This window comes from Bos javanicus, chromosome 22 (assembly GCF_032452875.1).
Source record: "Bos javanicus breed banteng chromosome 22, ARS-OSU_banteng_1.0, whole genome shotgun sequence".
In the NCBI taxonomy this organism is placed as follows: Eukaryota; Metazoa; Chordata; class Mammalia; order Artiodactyla; family Bovidae; genus Bos; species Bos javanicus.
Window position 1 is genome coordinate 693653 of NC_083889.1, and position 16071 is coordinate 709723.

Sequence of the window (16071 nt, forward strand, 5' to 3'; positions counted from 1 at the left end):
GGCTTTGTATCAAGTGCTTCTGCTCCCAGAGTTTGCAGAAAGCTCATCCCTGTTTCCTCAGGCTTGTGGCTGGGAAAGAAGAGTTATTCTTTGGGAAGCTGGACTGTACAGCAGCTTCAGCCTTCAGCAGCTCTTCCACCAATGTCTGAAATGGATTGAGGCTGCCTGTCTTAATTGGAGAATCGGCAGATCTTGCTATAGAGTTTTTGCTGCCTGGAAATCTTCCATATTTATGTTGTGTCAGCTGAATCCTAACTTTCAAGACAGCCTACATCCTTGCCCATCTTCCAGATCCACTGGAGGAACTTGAAAGAGCCATCCGGCATCTGTAAGATTGTAGCTCAGGAGAGAATGAGGGAGTAAAGCTGACAGAGTCCTGGAAGGATGGGTGCAGAGTTTCCAGTAAGGAGAGGAACCTCCTGTGAGTTGCTGTCCTCAGAGGATGCCTGTAAGGAATGCCTTTAGACATAATGAATGTCTGAAGACAGGCCTTTCCTGACCCCGTGGCAGGAGCCACTTGGCTTTTTTGTGAGATTTTTCTATTGGCCTCCTGATAACTGTTCCTAATATTTGATTAGGGAAACCAGCACCATCGGGGACTCCACATGCTGCTTTCTGTAATGGGAGAGCCTCTTCATTTGACCATCACTGCCTTGTGGCCAGGCCTTGGCCATTTGGGGGCTGGACTCAGCTGTCATGTGGGGCCCTGAATGGTGCCAGGCTGTCACTGGCTTCTCCCCACCTTCTGGCTGCTAGCACCTCAAACTATAGTAGAAGAAAAAATCTTTTAGCCTGAGACTTTTGGAATGTAAACACCTCTGGCATTTCAGAGCTTTGCCTGGCGTCACCCACGTGTTCCCTCAGAACTTGTGGCTAAGGGTCCCGTAAGGGATCAGCAGTGCTTCACATTGGCCTGAAGCACCAGAGAATGATGATGAAGCTGTGAAAATGCTGCCAAGAGGAGAAAACTTGTCAAAGTCTAGGTCTTATGTGATTAGAAAGAAGGAAAAGTTGAGAGTCCAGGAGAACTCTGCAGGCCTGGCTGCCAGAGCAGCTTCTGTTGACCTTTCCTGGAAGCGTCCTCTGAACTGGCAGCTGGTGCTTCCGAGCTGTTTGCCGGTGTCCCTTGTCAGGGTCAGGGCACCTCAGCAAGCCAATGGGCCCCTATACAGAGGCATCTCATGAGCGCCGTGGAAGGAGGGCATGTCTCCACGCTCGGGATGCCAGATACCAGAAGGTTTGGTCTAGTTCTTTGGGTTGAGATTCTGATACCAGCTTCTAAACCAGGGGAAATGCTGGCTTGAAACTCAGCATTCAAAAAACAAAGGCATCTGGCATCTGGTCCTATCACTTCGTGGCAAATAGATGGGGAAACAATGGAAACAGTGACATACTTTATTTTCTTGGCTCCAAAATCACTGCAGACGGTGACTGCAGCTATCAAATTAAAAGATGCTTGCTCCTTGGAAGAAAAGCTATGACAAACCTAGACAGTGTATTAAAGAGCAGAGACATCACTTCACCAACAAAGGTCCATATAATCAAAGCTATTGTCTTTCCAGTAGTCATGTACAGATGTGAGAGTTGAACCATAAAGAAGGCTGAGTGCTGAAGAACTGATGCTTTCGAACAGTGGTGCTGGAGAAGACTCTTGAGAGTCCCTTGGACTGCAAGGAGATCAAAACAGTCAACATAAAGGAAATCAACCCTGAACATTCATTGGAAGGACTGATGCTGAGGCTGAAGCTCCAACTCGCTGGAAAAGACCCTAAAGCTGGGAAGGATTGAGGGCAGGAGGAGAAGGGGATGACAAGGGATGAGATGGATGGATGGCATCACCGATTCAATGGACATGAGTTTGAGCAAAGTCTGGGAGGTAGTTCACTATTTCCTTCAGGACAGGGAGGCCTGTCGTGCTGCAACCTATAGGGACACGATTGAGCGAATGAACAACAACAAAACCAGGGAGACAGCCAGAGAACACCCTGAGATGCAAGTCCCAGCTGAAGTTTGAGGGCGCTTGGTTTTCACTCCATATGTTCCTTCTCTCGGTAATGTGTCTGTTACGTACCAGGGTCCTGTGGAGAGGCCCTATGGCAGCTGGGCTCGTAGAACAGATGTCTAAACACATGGAGAATTTTAAGCCAGTGTTCTGGAAACAAAGCATGCAACTTCTGATGACAGAAAAGTTGGGGAAAGCTCATGGCTTCTGTCTGGGTCTCAGAGAAGAGGGCCCTCCTGGCAAAGGGACCTGCACATTTTAGGGCCAGGGCCCTAAGAATGGACCTGGTGAGAGAGGGATGGTGGGGAGCTGGTGTTGGGGGGAAGTTTGGGGGGAGAGGTAGGAGGTTGGGAGGAGGGAGCTGGGCATGGAGCGAATGGAGGGCTGTTCTCCAACCTGGCTCCCCTTGACTTTGGAGGATTTGGGGTTCCTTAGCATAGCACAGAGGTTTTGGCAGAGAATGCTTTTGGAAGTCAGCTCTAATATCTTAAGTAATCCTTACCTAGGGTAGTCTAATGTAGGCCCCAGGATTTGGAAAGCTGTAGAGTTGAAAAGCACACTGCGACACAGTGCAGTCTGGCAGGTAAGTGCTGCCTGCTGTGGGGCTCCTGCAGAGTTGGGGGATGCGGGCCCAGGGAGGCTCTGCTGCTGCCTGAGACCTGAAAACTGCTGGGGAGGAAGGCAGGAAGAGACTAAAAAACAAATTGAAGAAGCCAGATTACTTTTAATGATAAAAAGACACAAACTTCCTCTCTTAATCCCAGGAATGCTCCCCATACCTGCTCAGCAATGAAAGAGAACTTCGAGAATTGCTTTTCTTACCTTGACCCCCCCTTTCCTCTTTGTTACCAGAAACTCATTCCCCCTGCCCCTCTCTTCTCAGACTGCTGTTTCAATAAGGAACAAGTGTGATGATGACTGCCCCAGGAGCCGGGAGTGGGCCTCCTACCACGTGACTGTGCTCTTACTTGCTTGCACCTATTTGCTCTCCAGCAGTCCACACTGTGAGGTGCATATCGCTTATATTTGTCCAGAAAAACGTGTATTCCATTTGAAATGAACCAGGGTCTCCTGCACTGCAGGCAGATTCTTTACGAACTGAGCCATCAGGGAAGCCCTTTCCGTTTGACAGATAAGCCAAAACTATCATTTTGGGTTATCTCATGGAAGAGACCAAAATCTCTCATGGCTTCTGCATGTCCAACACCGGGAGCCTGGACCTTTGGGAGTGAGCAGGGGTGTAAAACCTTATGCACAGTCACCTCTGTGTGCCTTGCATTTCTGCTCAGATATTTACAGTTGGACCCAGGGTTGAATGTAGGACTATCATGGAGTCCAGACGAAGTTGTCCATCTTAGATTCCAGCTTCTGACTTGGGAGTGGGGGCTTTGTTTTGCACTATTTGGATTTTTACTGCTCCCCAGGACTGCACCCCTCTAACCCCTTCCCCATCTGCAGCTCATAGCTGTCCTCCTCAGGCCTCTCGCCCACCCAACTTTTCCTGTTGGCGCACCTATGCAATTCCTTTCTACCCAGAAACATCTTCACTTCCCTTCAATTTGTCTCTTTCCATCATTCAGAATTCAGCTCAGATGTTGCTTTGAAGGAAAAGAAGCTTTTGTGATCTCCCTTAGTCTGGCAGATACCCTCCTTATACCTCTTGTTGCACTGAACTGTACCCTTGAAATGATAAACACGGCTGTGTGTTATATGCATTCCTCCCCCCAACCTATGATGCACCCTTCCTCTTCTTTCTTGGCACTATCAGAGTTGTAAATAAATAATTTTGTTTGTCATTTACTGTCCTCCTCCCCTATGACAACTCAAGTTCAGTGAAGGTGAGGCCCCACCTGTCTTACTCCTTATAATGCAAAGATTGGTGCTGGGAGCCTGGCAGATGCTTCAGAAATTTTGTTGAATTACTAATGAATTAGACGAAAGATTAGAAAACCACGATTTCAGTCCACTTCTGAATCATTTCCTGTCTGGTGCCCCTGATCTTTGTTCCTTCTCAACATTCCAAGGTGTCTGGTAAATACTTATTGATTAATAGCCTTAACTCTTAATATCATGTTTATATTTTCAAAGGCTTTATTGTCTGCTCTTTCCTTAAATTACATTCGTGTGTGGACAGGTGCCTTTGACCATGACATGGCCAGCTGGGCTGTGTGTGCATCCTTCACAAGAATGTGTGTGTTATTTGAGGTTCTCACAGGTTCTGTGAGTCCCATCATCATATCAGTTTAGAGATGGACAAGTTTCTCAGCTATGTCTGTGTGGAACAGTCAACTTGGCCCTGCTTCAAATGATTTCCCCTTTTGCTAGAAAAACTAGGTGAATGCTGAAGTGAGATGGGAAGTGCCATTCGTTCATTTTTTATTGAATGACAGTGATCCAGTAGTCACTGAGAATCCTCAGATGATTTCAACAAACATCCAATCCTTCAAGGAGTCAGCTCTTGTCCATTAGACTGTGGGGTCACAATAAATGGTCCAGCCATACTTAGAACCTAGAGATTTAAAATGAATTATAAGCTTTTATTTTTTTTTCCTTTTTAAAAAAATTAATTAATTTATTTTAATTGGAGGATAATTACTTTACAATATTGTGATGGTTTTTGCCATACATCAACATGAGTTAGCCACAGGTGCACATGTGTCCCCCCATCCTGAACCCCCTCCCATCTCCCTCCCCACCTCATTCCTCTGAGTGGTCCTAGAGCACCAGCTTTGAGTGCCCTGCTTCATGCATCAAACTTGCACTGGTTATCTGTTTTACATATGGTAATATACATGTTTCAGTGCTATTCTTTCAAATAATCCCACCCTCGCCTTCTCCCACAGAGTCCAAAAGTCTGTTCTTTACATCTGTGTCTCTTTTGCTGCCTTGCATTTAAGATCATTGTTACTGTCTTTCTAAATTCTATATATATGCGTTAATATACAGTATTGGTGTTTCTCTTTGTGACTTACTTCACTCTGTATAAAAGGCTCCAGTTTCATCCACCTCATTAGAACTGACTCAAATTTATGTTCCTTTTCATAGCTGAGTATTATTCCATTGTGTATCTGTACCACAACTTCCTTTTTTTTTTTTTTTTAAACTTTACAATATTGTATTGGTTTTGCCAAACATCGAAATGAATCTGCCACAGGTATACATGTGTTCCCCATCCTGAGCCCTCCTCCCTCCTCCCTTCCCATACCATCCCTCTGGGTCGTCCCAGTGCACCAGCCCCAAGCATCCAGTATCATGCATCGAACCTGGACTGGCGACTCGTTCCATATATGATATTATACGTATTTCAATGCCATTCTCCCAAATCATCCCACCCTCTCCCTCTCCCACAGAAATCTTAAAAATTAGGGCAGAAATAAATGCAAAAGAAACAAAAGAGACCATAGCAAAAATCAATAAAGCCAAAAGCTGGTTCTTTGAAAGGATAAATAAAATCGACAAACCATTAACCAGACTCATCAAGAAACAAAGGGAGAAAAATCAAATCAATAAAATTAGAAATGAAAATGGAGAGATCACAACAGACAACACAGAAATACAAAGGATCATAAGAGACTACTATCAACAATTATATGCCAATAAAATGGACAACGTGGAAGAAATGGACAAATTCTTAGAAAAGTACAACTTTCCAAAACTGGACCAGGAAGAAATAGATAATATAGAATTGTAAGCTTTTAAAATGAATTGTGAGTATTTTCTCTATTCCTATAGTTTCTCTAAAATTAAGATGTGCTCTGGAAAGGGCACTTTAAAAAATTTTTATAGATGTTCATATAATAATGGAGAGAAAACTGTTAGAAAGGATCCCATGCTTACTCTTCTTGCTTAAACAGAAAAGAAAACTGCAGGGGGTGGGCAGCAGGCGGGGAAGGAGGAGGCCAGTGAGAACCAGCAGTAGTCTTCAAGCAGGACTGAAAAGGCATCTTCTGTTTTCGCTAAATGTTGGGTTGAAGTCAGGGCCATGGACAGGGAAGAGCTGTACCAACCCTTTGAGGTCAATGGCCATTTGGAGCTTCTGAGGCAAAATGTTCACTTTGAGAGCTTCTCCATGCTAGTGGCCTCCAGCCAGGGGCCCCCAGAGCTCTGATGCCAGGTGTCTCCCTGGTTCCTCCACTGGGACCATTCCCGGGGAGAGCGGTTGGGTAGAACCAGCCAGGGGAGCCCTGCCGTCTGCCCAGGCCTCACCCTGTGCTCTCGCCCAGGTTCCTCCTGATGATGGGTGTGCTTTTCTGCTGTGGAGCCGGCTTCTTCATCCGGAGGCGCATGTACCCACCACCGCTGATTGAGGAGCCGGCATTCAACGTGTCCTACACCAGGCAGCCCCAAAACCCCACTCCAGGTCAGCCAAGCCCTCTGCCCTTGTCTGTCCTCCTTCCAGTTTACATGTCCTCTGTAAGCATTTGATAAGAGCACCGCCATGGACTATGCTGGAAGAAAAAATTCAGGCCACATTTATTCATTTAAGTTCTGATGCATTTGTGCTAATAAGAAATTCATTGTCTGTTGTATTATATGTCTATCACCTCATATTCTTACCTTATTATTGGTGCATCTTTTATGCATGATTATGCAGTTCATGGGGGCTTCCCAGGTTTCAGTGGTAAAGAATCTGCCTGCAATACAAGAGACACAGTTGATACCAGCTAGATCCCTGGGTTGGGAAGGTCCCCTGGAGGAGGGAATAGCAGCCCACTCCAGTATTCTTGACTGGAGAATCCCATGGACAGAGGAGCCTCGTGGGCTACAGTCCTTGGGGTCACAAAGTCAGACAACTGAGCATGCACACATACATGCATATGTGGTTCATATATGCACGTTATTTTCTCAAAAATTATTTCACATTTAAATTTTTATGTAGAAAGTGTAATATTCTTGCCATTCTTAATGCTTCTGGACTAAATATTAATCTTGTTGTGTGTGTGTGTGTTAGTTGTTCAGTCATATCTGACTCTGCAAACCCCATGGACTGTAGCCCACCAGACTCCACTGACCATGGAATTCTCCAGGCAGGAATATTGGAGTCGATTTCTATGCCCTTCTCCAGGGGATCTTCCTGACCCAGGAATCAAACCTGGGTCTCCTGCATTGCAGGCAGATTCTTTACTGTCTGAGCCACCAGGGAAGCCCATTAATCATGTTGCTGCTGCTAAGTCACTTCAGTCGTGTCTGACTCTGTGCGACCCCATAGACGGCAGCCCACCAGGCTCTGCCGTCCCTGGGATTCTCCAGGCAAGAACACTGGAGTGGGTTGCCATTTCCTTCTCCAATGCAGGAAAGTGAAAAGTAGTCTGTCATTACTGATCATTTGTTTTCTTTGTTTTGCTTTTTATTCCTTCACTCAGTAAGCATGTACTGTGCATTTATTAGTAGTATCACGAGTACCTGTTAATTGTGCTGCTATAGACATTTTCCACAAGTTACATTTGGCCTATTTATGAAACATTACCCAGAGTGGTGCCCCAATGTCAAAAAGAATCTGTGGTTTCTTAATTCTTATAAAACACTGCTCTAACTATCTTAACTCAGACATGCTGTAGTGGGTGAATTCCGGTTTCCCTGGGGACACAGGCCCCGTTCCTTGTCTTGACATTCCATTTCAGGAGGGGGTTTGTGGGGCTCTGCAGGCCTGGGGAGGTCATGCTCCTGGAGCTCCTGTCTTTCGCCATGTGGTGGGCTGGGGGTTGCATGGCTTCCCTGGTGCCTTGAGGGTGAGGGGCAGGGTTTCTCTATTCCTCATACACTGTAGAGGGAGTCAGAGGTCTAGGAGCAAGTTCTGCTTGGGTTTTTACAGAATTTCAGTCCTATAACATCAGTCATAAGGTCTGCTGCCCAGAGTGAGGCCTGTAGTTAATGACACTATCATATACTCACAAATTTGCTAAAAGTGGAGATCTTTTTTCCCCCATTGAAGGATGGTCGCTTGACAGCCTTGTTTCTGTTTTACAACAAAGTGAATCAGCCATATGTATACACATATCCTCTCCCTTCTGGATTTCCTTTCCATCTAGGTGACCACAGAGCATCCTGTAGAGTTCCTGCACTATTCACTAGTATCTGTTCCATGCATAGCGGTGGCAATCCCAGTCTCCCAATCCACCCCACATCCCACTTCCCCTCATGGTATCCATAGGTTTATGGCATATATTGTGGTGATGGCTTCACAGTGTATTTTTATCTCTAAAGTCATCAAGTTGTAGATATTAAATATGTTCACCTTTTTGTATGTCGATCAAACCTCAAAGGAAAAAGAAGTTGGAGACTGAGTGTGACAAGAGCTCTCTCTCTCTGTGCTTTAGACAAAGATATGGGGATGGTCATTTGCTGATCTGTTCTTTTATAGTTTTATTCCACCAGATACTCTCTGGGATTTTTTAAAAAATCACCTTTATTATTGTTTAAAATGTTACTAAAAATCTGAATATGTATTTTTCACAACAGTTCAGAGGTTGTTGTACCTTAAACTTTCTCTCAAGGTTAGTACCACTTTTCATGCATAAGTGGATTTTTATTCTTTCCTATTTGGAAATGTTTGTATAGCTTCAGATCTGCTCCAACGTATGGCAAAGTGAAAAGTTTCACTTAAAATGAGAGGCCAAACCTAAAGTTTATCAAGATTAGTCTGACTTTTGAGTGCTTTGATTTCTTTTTTCAAGAAGCAGAGAATAGAGCAGAGAAGTGGGTAAAAGACTAATGAATTTCCTTTCCCTTCCACCTTCATAACATGGATTTTGAGTGTCCCATGTGGCCAGAGATGCAAGGTGCTCTGTGTGCTTGGCCTGTGGTGTCAGGCCTGGGCTGGTCTAGGGCACACAGCTCCCACTGAATGTCCTCAGCCTTTCAGTGTTTCCAAACACGGAGACCCTGCAGCCTCTGTCACCCTCTCTCCTCGGCCCCACCTCTTTTCTGCATTGCAGTCCACACGTCTTTCTGACTGGAGTCCTCATTCCCCCTATAATAAAAATGTCATCGACCCTACAAGTCTTCCTTCATTCAGACTCTTACCTCACCCCCGAGCAATGCCTACTAAAAATTTTCCAGTCACTAGTCTCTGCCAGCTCTTCTCTGTCTTCCATGTTGCCACTAGAAAGTTCTCTGGGGACAAAAGAAGCACATAGGTCATGTTATTCTCCTGCTTAAGATAGTGCATGGGCTTCTCTTTTTTCCACATCCTTGTCAACAAGTGTTGACACTTGTTATTTCTTATCTTTGGCAATAGCCACTCTGACAGGTGTGAGGTGATAGCTCATTATGGTTTTATTTGCATTCCTTGGTGGTCAGTGGTGTTGAGCTCCTTTTCATGTCCCTATTGGCCATCTAGATACCTTCTTTGGGAAAATGTCTATTCAGATCCTCTGCCTATTTTTAATCAGGTTGTTTGGGTTTTTGTTGTTGAGTTGTAAGAATTCTTTGTATCCTGAATATTAACCCTTATCAGATATATGATTTGCAAATATTTTCTCCCATTCAGAAGGTTGCCTTTTTGTTTGACAGTGGTTTCCTTCACCGTGTGTTTGTGTGTCTTTGCTTTGGTTTCCCTTGCCTGAGGAGACATGTCCAAAAAGATAGTGCTAAGACTGGTGACAAAGAGCTTACTGTCCATATTTTCTTCTAGAAATTTTATGTTTTCAGGTCTTACAATCAAGTCTTTAATCCATTTGAGTAAATTTTTGTGTGCGGTATATGATAGTAGTCTAGTGTGATTCTTTTGCATGTGGCTGTTCAGTTTTCCCAACTCCATTTGTTGAAGAGACTATCCTTTCTTCACTGCATGTTTTTCATCTCTTTTTTGTAAATTAATTGTTTATGTCTGTGTGAGTTTATCTCTGAGCTCTTAATTCCATTCCATTGATCTCTGTGTGTGTTTTTCTGCTAGTACCATGCTCTTTTGATTCTTATAGCTTTGTAGTATCATTTGAAATCAGGGGGCATGTGATACACCTCTAGCTTTGTTCCTTTTTTTGTCAGGATTGCTTTGGCTATTTGGGGTCTTTGGGTTTCATATAAATTTTAGAATTTTTTGTTCTTTTTTTTATTTATTTTTAAATTTTATTTTTAAACTTTACAATATTGTATTGGTTTTGCCAAATATCAAAATGAATCCGCCACAGGTATACATGTGTTCCCCATCCTGAACCCTCCTCCCTCCTCCCTCCCCATACCATCCCTCTGGGTCGTCCCAGTGCACCAGCCCCAAGCATCAAGTATCGTGCATTGAACCTGGACTGGCGACTCGTTCCATATATGATATTATACGTATTTCAATGCCATTCTCCCAAATCATCCCACCCTCTCCCTCTCCCACAGAGTCCAAAAGACTGTTCTATACATCAGTGTCTCTTTTGCTGTCTCATATACACGGTTATTGTTACCATCTTTCTAAATTCCATATATATGTGTTAGTATACTGTATTGGTGTTTTTCTTTCTGGCTTACTTCATTCTGTATAATAAGCTCCAGTTTCATCCACCTCATCAGAACTGATTCAAATGTGTTCTTTTTAATGGCTAATACTCCATTGTGTATATGTACCACTGCTTTCTTTATCCATTCATCTGCTGATGGACATCTAGGTTGCTTCCAAGTCATCAGGATTCTAATAGTGATTGCATTGAATCTGTGGATTGCTTTAGGTAATATGGACATTTTAACAGTGTTAATTCTTCTAATCCATGAGTACGGGATATCTTTCAGTTTCTTTGTGTTATCTTCAATTTCTTTCATCAGTGTCTTACATAGGCCTTTTACCTCTTGGTTAAATTTATTCCAAGGTATTGTATTCTTTCTGTTGTAATGGGATTGTTTTCTTAGTTTCTCTTTCTGCTAGCTCATTGTTAGTGTATAGAAACAACAATGATGCTTGTGTATTGATTTTGTACCCTGCCACTTTACTGTTTGTTATCTCTAATATTTTTTGTTGGAGTCCTTAGGGTTTCCTGTATCATGGTGAGTTCAAATCTCTATGTATACTTTGGGCTCCCCACTGGGCTGAGCCCTGAGTGCCAGGACTCACGCCTTAGGCACTAGGGTGATTTACATCTGCCAGCTGAGTGAATGGTCACCCTGGGGCAAGGATTTTCCATGGCCACACTTGGAGCCTCAGTCAATCCATATTTACTTCCTGCTTGCTCAGGTGCTGCAGGTGCCTGGGACACAGACTGCAGCCTGGGTTCCAGCCCTCACTCACCCCGCTGTGCTCTGTAGGCTTCACACAACCATATGTGGAACACTGTGTCATTGCACAAGTAACTGTAAAGTCACTGACTGTGATGAGAGGTATGTGGAGAAAGTTCAGGATGCTGGCAAGCCAAGTAAATGGGAAGCACAATCTGTTGTATGGATGGAAGGAACCTCAGAGTTTGTAAGTATATTTAAGTGGAAGTAAGGCAGGAGGGCTGGAGACTGAGGAGCAGCCAGCAAGGGTCCTGTACCTTCCTTTGCTGCCCGAATTTCACATGTCTGCCCACTGAGACCTCTGAGCCACAGAGTCCAGGTGGCTCTAGTCAGTCCCGTAACTTCGGCATCAAGGGCTGCTGCTTTTGTAGGCAAGGCGGACGTAGGCGTCTAATGCAGCAGAGATGCCACATCAACAATCCTGACTCTCCCTGGGGAGACTGGGGGTCACGATCAAGGTCCAGCAGAGTGTCTCCCACTTCTCTGGTAGTTCAGTTTGGCCCGATTCTACCCTGCAGTTTGGGGCCCTCAGAGAAATGGGGGCTGTTAATTCTCCTCCACTGCCATCTCATAATGCAGCCACCTGTGGGGCCTGTGGAAGTATCCTCACCTTCTGCTGGGAGGTGCTGGTGTGGGAGTCTGCAGGGATCTACCATCCCCCTCCATGCGTACAGTATGAAAAGTTCAGTCCCAAATGTACCAGATCATCATAGGAAGGCTCGTTTTGTTCCATGGAAGTATACAGTTCCCATACTTTCACCACCAGATCCAGGGCTGTGTCCTTAGTTAATAGTGGGGTGTTTGGGAAGAATTTACTTTGATTTTTTACAATCAGTGATAATGATGAAAAAATAGGATCTGTTAGTTTCTCTAATGGGGCCTGAAGACTCACCTCTTCCCATGGGTGGGGTTCAGCTGTGCGCTTTGGTGGGGTGGGAGGTGGTAAGGGTAGGCTGCGGGGCCAGACTGGGAAGGCAGCCTTGCGCTGATGGGTGTGCTGACTGCGCGAGGTAGGCGCTCAGGCCCTGGAGGAGCCTGGAGGGTGTGGAGGGAGATGGGATCAGCAAAGGGAGCACGGGGCACATCTGCCCATCTGCCAGGTGCTCTGTTTTCCCTCTGCTGCTGATCTAGGGGAAGGGAAGTGGATTCTGGTGGGTTGTGCTTATTCATGAAGAAGAAAAGGCAAGTTTTCTTCTTTTTTTTTTTTTTTAAGAATAAACAGTCAATTCTATTGGGCTCAGCATAGGAATCCATGGGTCTTGAGGACCTCTTTGAATTTGTCAATTGTCTTCTCTAATCATCTCACTTACTGAGAAAGGCTTGGGAATACCCAGGGATTATCTTCCAGAGAATTTCTGCCGTAAGTCAGTTCAGTCAGTTCAGTCACTCAGTTGTGTCTGACTCTTTGCAACCCCATGGACTACAGCATGCCAGGCCTCCCTGTCCATCACCAACTCCTTGAGCTTACTCAAACTCATGTCCATCAAGTTGGTGATGCCATCCAACCATCTCATCCTCTGTCATCCCCTTCTCCTCCTGCCTTCAATCTTTCCCAGCATCAGAGTCTTTTCCAACGAGTCAGTTCTTTGCATCAGGTGGCTAAAGTATTGGCGTTTCAGCTTCAGTATCAATCCTTCCAATGAATATTCAGGACTGATTTCCTTTAGGATGGACTGGTTGGATCTCCATGCAGGCCAAGAGACTCTCAAGAGTCTTCTCCAACACCACAGCAATACCACAGCAACACCACAACAACTCTGCCTGAAGAGTTGTGTTCAAAAGGCAACTTTTAAAGAACCAGCACTCTTGCCCTGGAGGGCTGCAGGAGGGCGCACTCATGTCCTGCGTGCAGAGGGGCACATGCTAGCGTTTTGGCAGGACCAGCTCCCCAGCCCAACAAGGCTGAGTACAGAAGAGCAGAGACCTGCACATGATCAAGATGCTCACAGCTGGGGTGGGCCTGGCCCCTCCGTGGTTCTGTGGACTGCTGCGTGTTGGAACAGGACTGGGGGGAAGGAAACTGCCTAACTAGGTATGAAAGCTGAGGTGATGAGGTGGGGCTTTGAGACCACCCAGAAACCAAGAAACACAGGTTGAAGCTGTTGGTCAAAGGCAGAGGCCTGCATCAGCTCACTAGGGCCTTTGCCAGCATAGAGAGCAGAGGCGTGCAGCGAAGCTGGTCTGGGGACCAGGGAGAGGCAGCTGGATGGGGCGCCAGAAGGACTGAGGTCTGTTGGGCCTAGGCTAGGCACTGTCTCTTCTGAGCCTCTGTGCCTTGTCTGCAAAATGAAGTTGCATAAAGAAAAGCGGTCCCAGTTATTGTCTTATGTCCAGAGGTGGCCAGAGTGTGACTGGAGATAGTTAGAGCTCCCTAAGAGGCTTAGCCTCCTGCCTCCCACGCCCCTGGCAGGGTCCTGGATATGCCCTTCTGGGTATTGAGGAAAGGTGGACTTTGTTCATTCAGAAAACACTGGCTGACTGACAGTGTCATACACAGCCTAGTGGCCATGCGGAACTCTATATTTGAAAGCTGGTAAGAGAGTAGATCTTAAAAGTTCTTATCATAAAGGAAAAAAATGTCTAACTATGTGGTGATGGGTGATAACTCATTTGTGGTAATCACAATGTACATGATTACCAAATCATTATGCCATGCAATGTTATATGTCATTAATACTTCAATAAAACTGGAGAACATTTACAACAGTGGGAAGAATGTAAAACCTTGGCTACAGCAGAACTATGGGCCCGGAGGAGAGTAGGGCTAGATTTCAGGGTGATCAGAGCAGGGCCTGAACTTGTACTCTTGAGACTGAACGTGGGGAGAGCGTTTGGGGCCACAAAGAAAAAGATGATGGTGTTACGGTCTCTTTTCTTTATGGCATATTATGTGGCACTCAAATTGATAGTCAAGATGAGGGCTGTGGAACTGTGGCAGGACAAGCATGAAGCTGTATTTAGGGACAAGGTTGGGCCCTCTGTTACAGAGTGGTCCCTTGTGTGATGACACAGGTGCGGAGACCGGAGAGAACAGTTGGTAATGACATCTGTGATGTTAATATGGTTTAGCAGTGTTAACTGTCCTCAACAGTGGTTTCCTTTCATATGACCGGTACTGATTTTTAAGATACTTAGAAGTAGATGGAGTGTTCCCACTGGGAGATACTTTCTTTCCTTTCCATTAGTGAGTTTGTTGATGGTTTTCTGACTGTTCTGGTGCCCCAATCCTGTACTAAATCGGTCAACCTGCAGTCATGGTGCGTGTGTGCATGCTAAGTCACTTCAGTCGTGTCCGACTCTTTGCAACCCTACGGACTGTAGCCCACCAGGCTCCTCTGTCCTTAGGATTCTCTAGGCAAGTGATGGTAGTGGCCTGATTAAATGATGAAAAATGAAGGAGAATGGAAACAGTAGGAAGTATGTTTTGACAGTTTTTTACCCTCCAAATCAAAGCTGAAACACACACAGGGCTGCTTCAGTTGTGAAGATAAGCTGTGTTTGCCTTTTTTGGTGGGATGTGAGGGCCCCGGTGTTCATCTTTGTGTTGGCAGAATTTCAGCTATATAATCTACAAACACTGACAGGTCAGCCTGAAAGACCAGGTACCTAATACAGAGACAGCTTGCAACTCCCTTCTTCCCCTCCTCCCAACGAAGCAGTAAAAGAAGGGCATCTTTGTGATCGCTGATCCTTGTAAGAGAAAACGCAAAGGGTCAGGTCTTCCTGCTCCCTCCTTGGACTGACCAGTATGACCAGTCTTTTGTGTATCTTCCAAGAAATTATCCATGATTGTCCTAACATATATATGAAAATGAACATCTTTTTAATACTGATAAAAATAACTTTGGATAATGAGGATATAACTTGAGTCATCATATATTGAATAACGTCAAAGTATGTAAAACAAAAACTCAAGAAATAGGGAAGTATGATGGAAACTGTCAAATGTCAATGCATTGTTATTAATCTGCTCAAAATACAAAAGTGAATGGAGTATTCAAAAGAATTTATCAAATTGTCCACAACAAATAAAATCTGAATAAGTCTGCAAGAACAGAAGCAACAGACCTTGGTGTCTGGACTACGACATTCTGGGGGCCATTTCTAACCTGTGCCTGTGGCACATCTGGGAAGTGACTCCATTCTGCAAAGCCTCCAGCATCTGAACTGTGAGGCTGAGCTCTTAGGCGACTGTCTAGGGTGATTGCCTGTGAGATGATGCAGCACCGTGCTTTAGCACAGTGCCTGAGACCTCAGAGTGAATGGCAGTGGTTGCTGCTACTAATATTACTAAAACTTATAGTTTTAAGAAATCTATTCAACATAAATAAGCAAATTAATCATCTTCTAATCCACTTGGAAATGAAAGAATACCCCCCTAAATTACTCCTTGAGTAAATGAAGTATAGGATGAGGGAAGACCCCGAAGTCCTGACCTGCTCCCACACCCTCACTCCAGACCTCCCGCACCACCTTCCTATCAGGGTGAACCACAGCTCCACGGCTTCTCAGAGCCCTTCTGAGGTTTCCACCAGCTCTGCCTCCAGAGCTGCACCTCTGATGGAGATGATCAGAAGACCTCCTAACTAGTCATCCTGCTTCCCCAGCTCCTACTTCAGTCTATGGATTTCCAGAAGAGCAACCAGAGTGAAAACAGAAGTCAGAGCACAGTTCACAATCAGAAGTCCTCACAGTGGCCATAGGCCATTTCTAACTGAGCGTTTCACCTCTGCCTGCTCCATTCTCACCCACGTCTCCTGCTGTCTGTCCTCCTGGCCCTCGTTCCACTCTCGCTGCTCATGGACTTTGTGATTTTCCTCAGAACTTCCAGACTGCCATGCTGATGCCTTCATACTGTGATTCCCTCTGCATTTGCA

The 16071-nt window shown here is 45.1% G+C and overlaps 1 protein-coding gene across 2 annotated transcripts in view; it reads left to right on the plus strand.

The window, feature by feature from the left end:
• VOPP1 (VOPP1 WW domain binding protein) overlaps positions 1-16071 on the plus strand; it is a 175474-nt gene that overhangs the window by 135106 nt on the left and 24297 nt on the right. For both annotated transcript variants that reach the window (XM_061395687.1, XM_061395686.1), the window contains one exon: positions 6226-6362. In XM_061395687.1, the coding sequence (XP_061251671.1) occupies positions 6226-6362 (137 nt within the window). The remainder of the gene's footprint in view (positions 1-6225; positions 6363-16071) is intronic.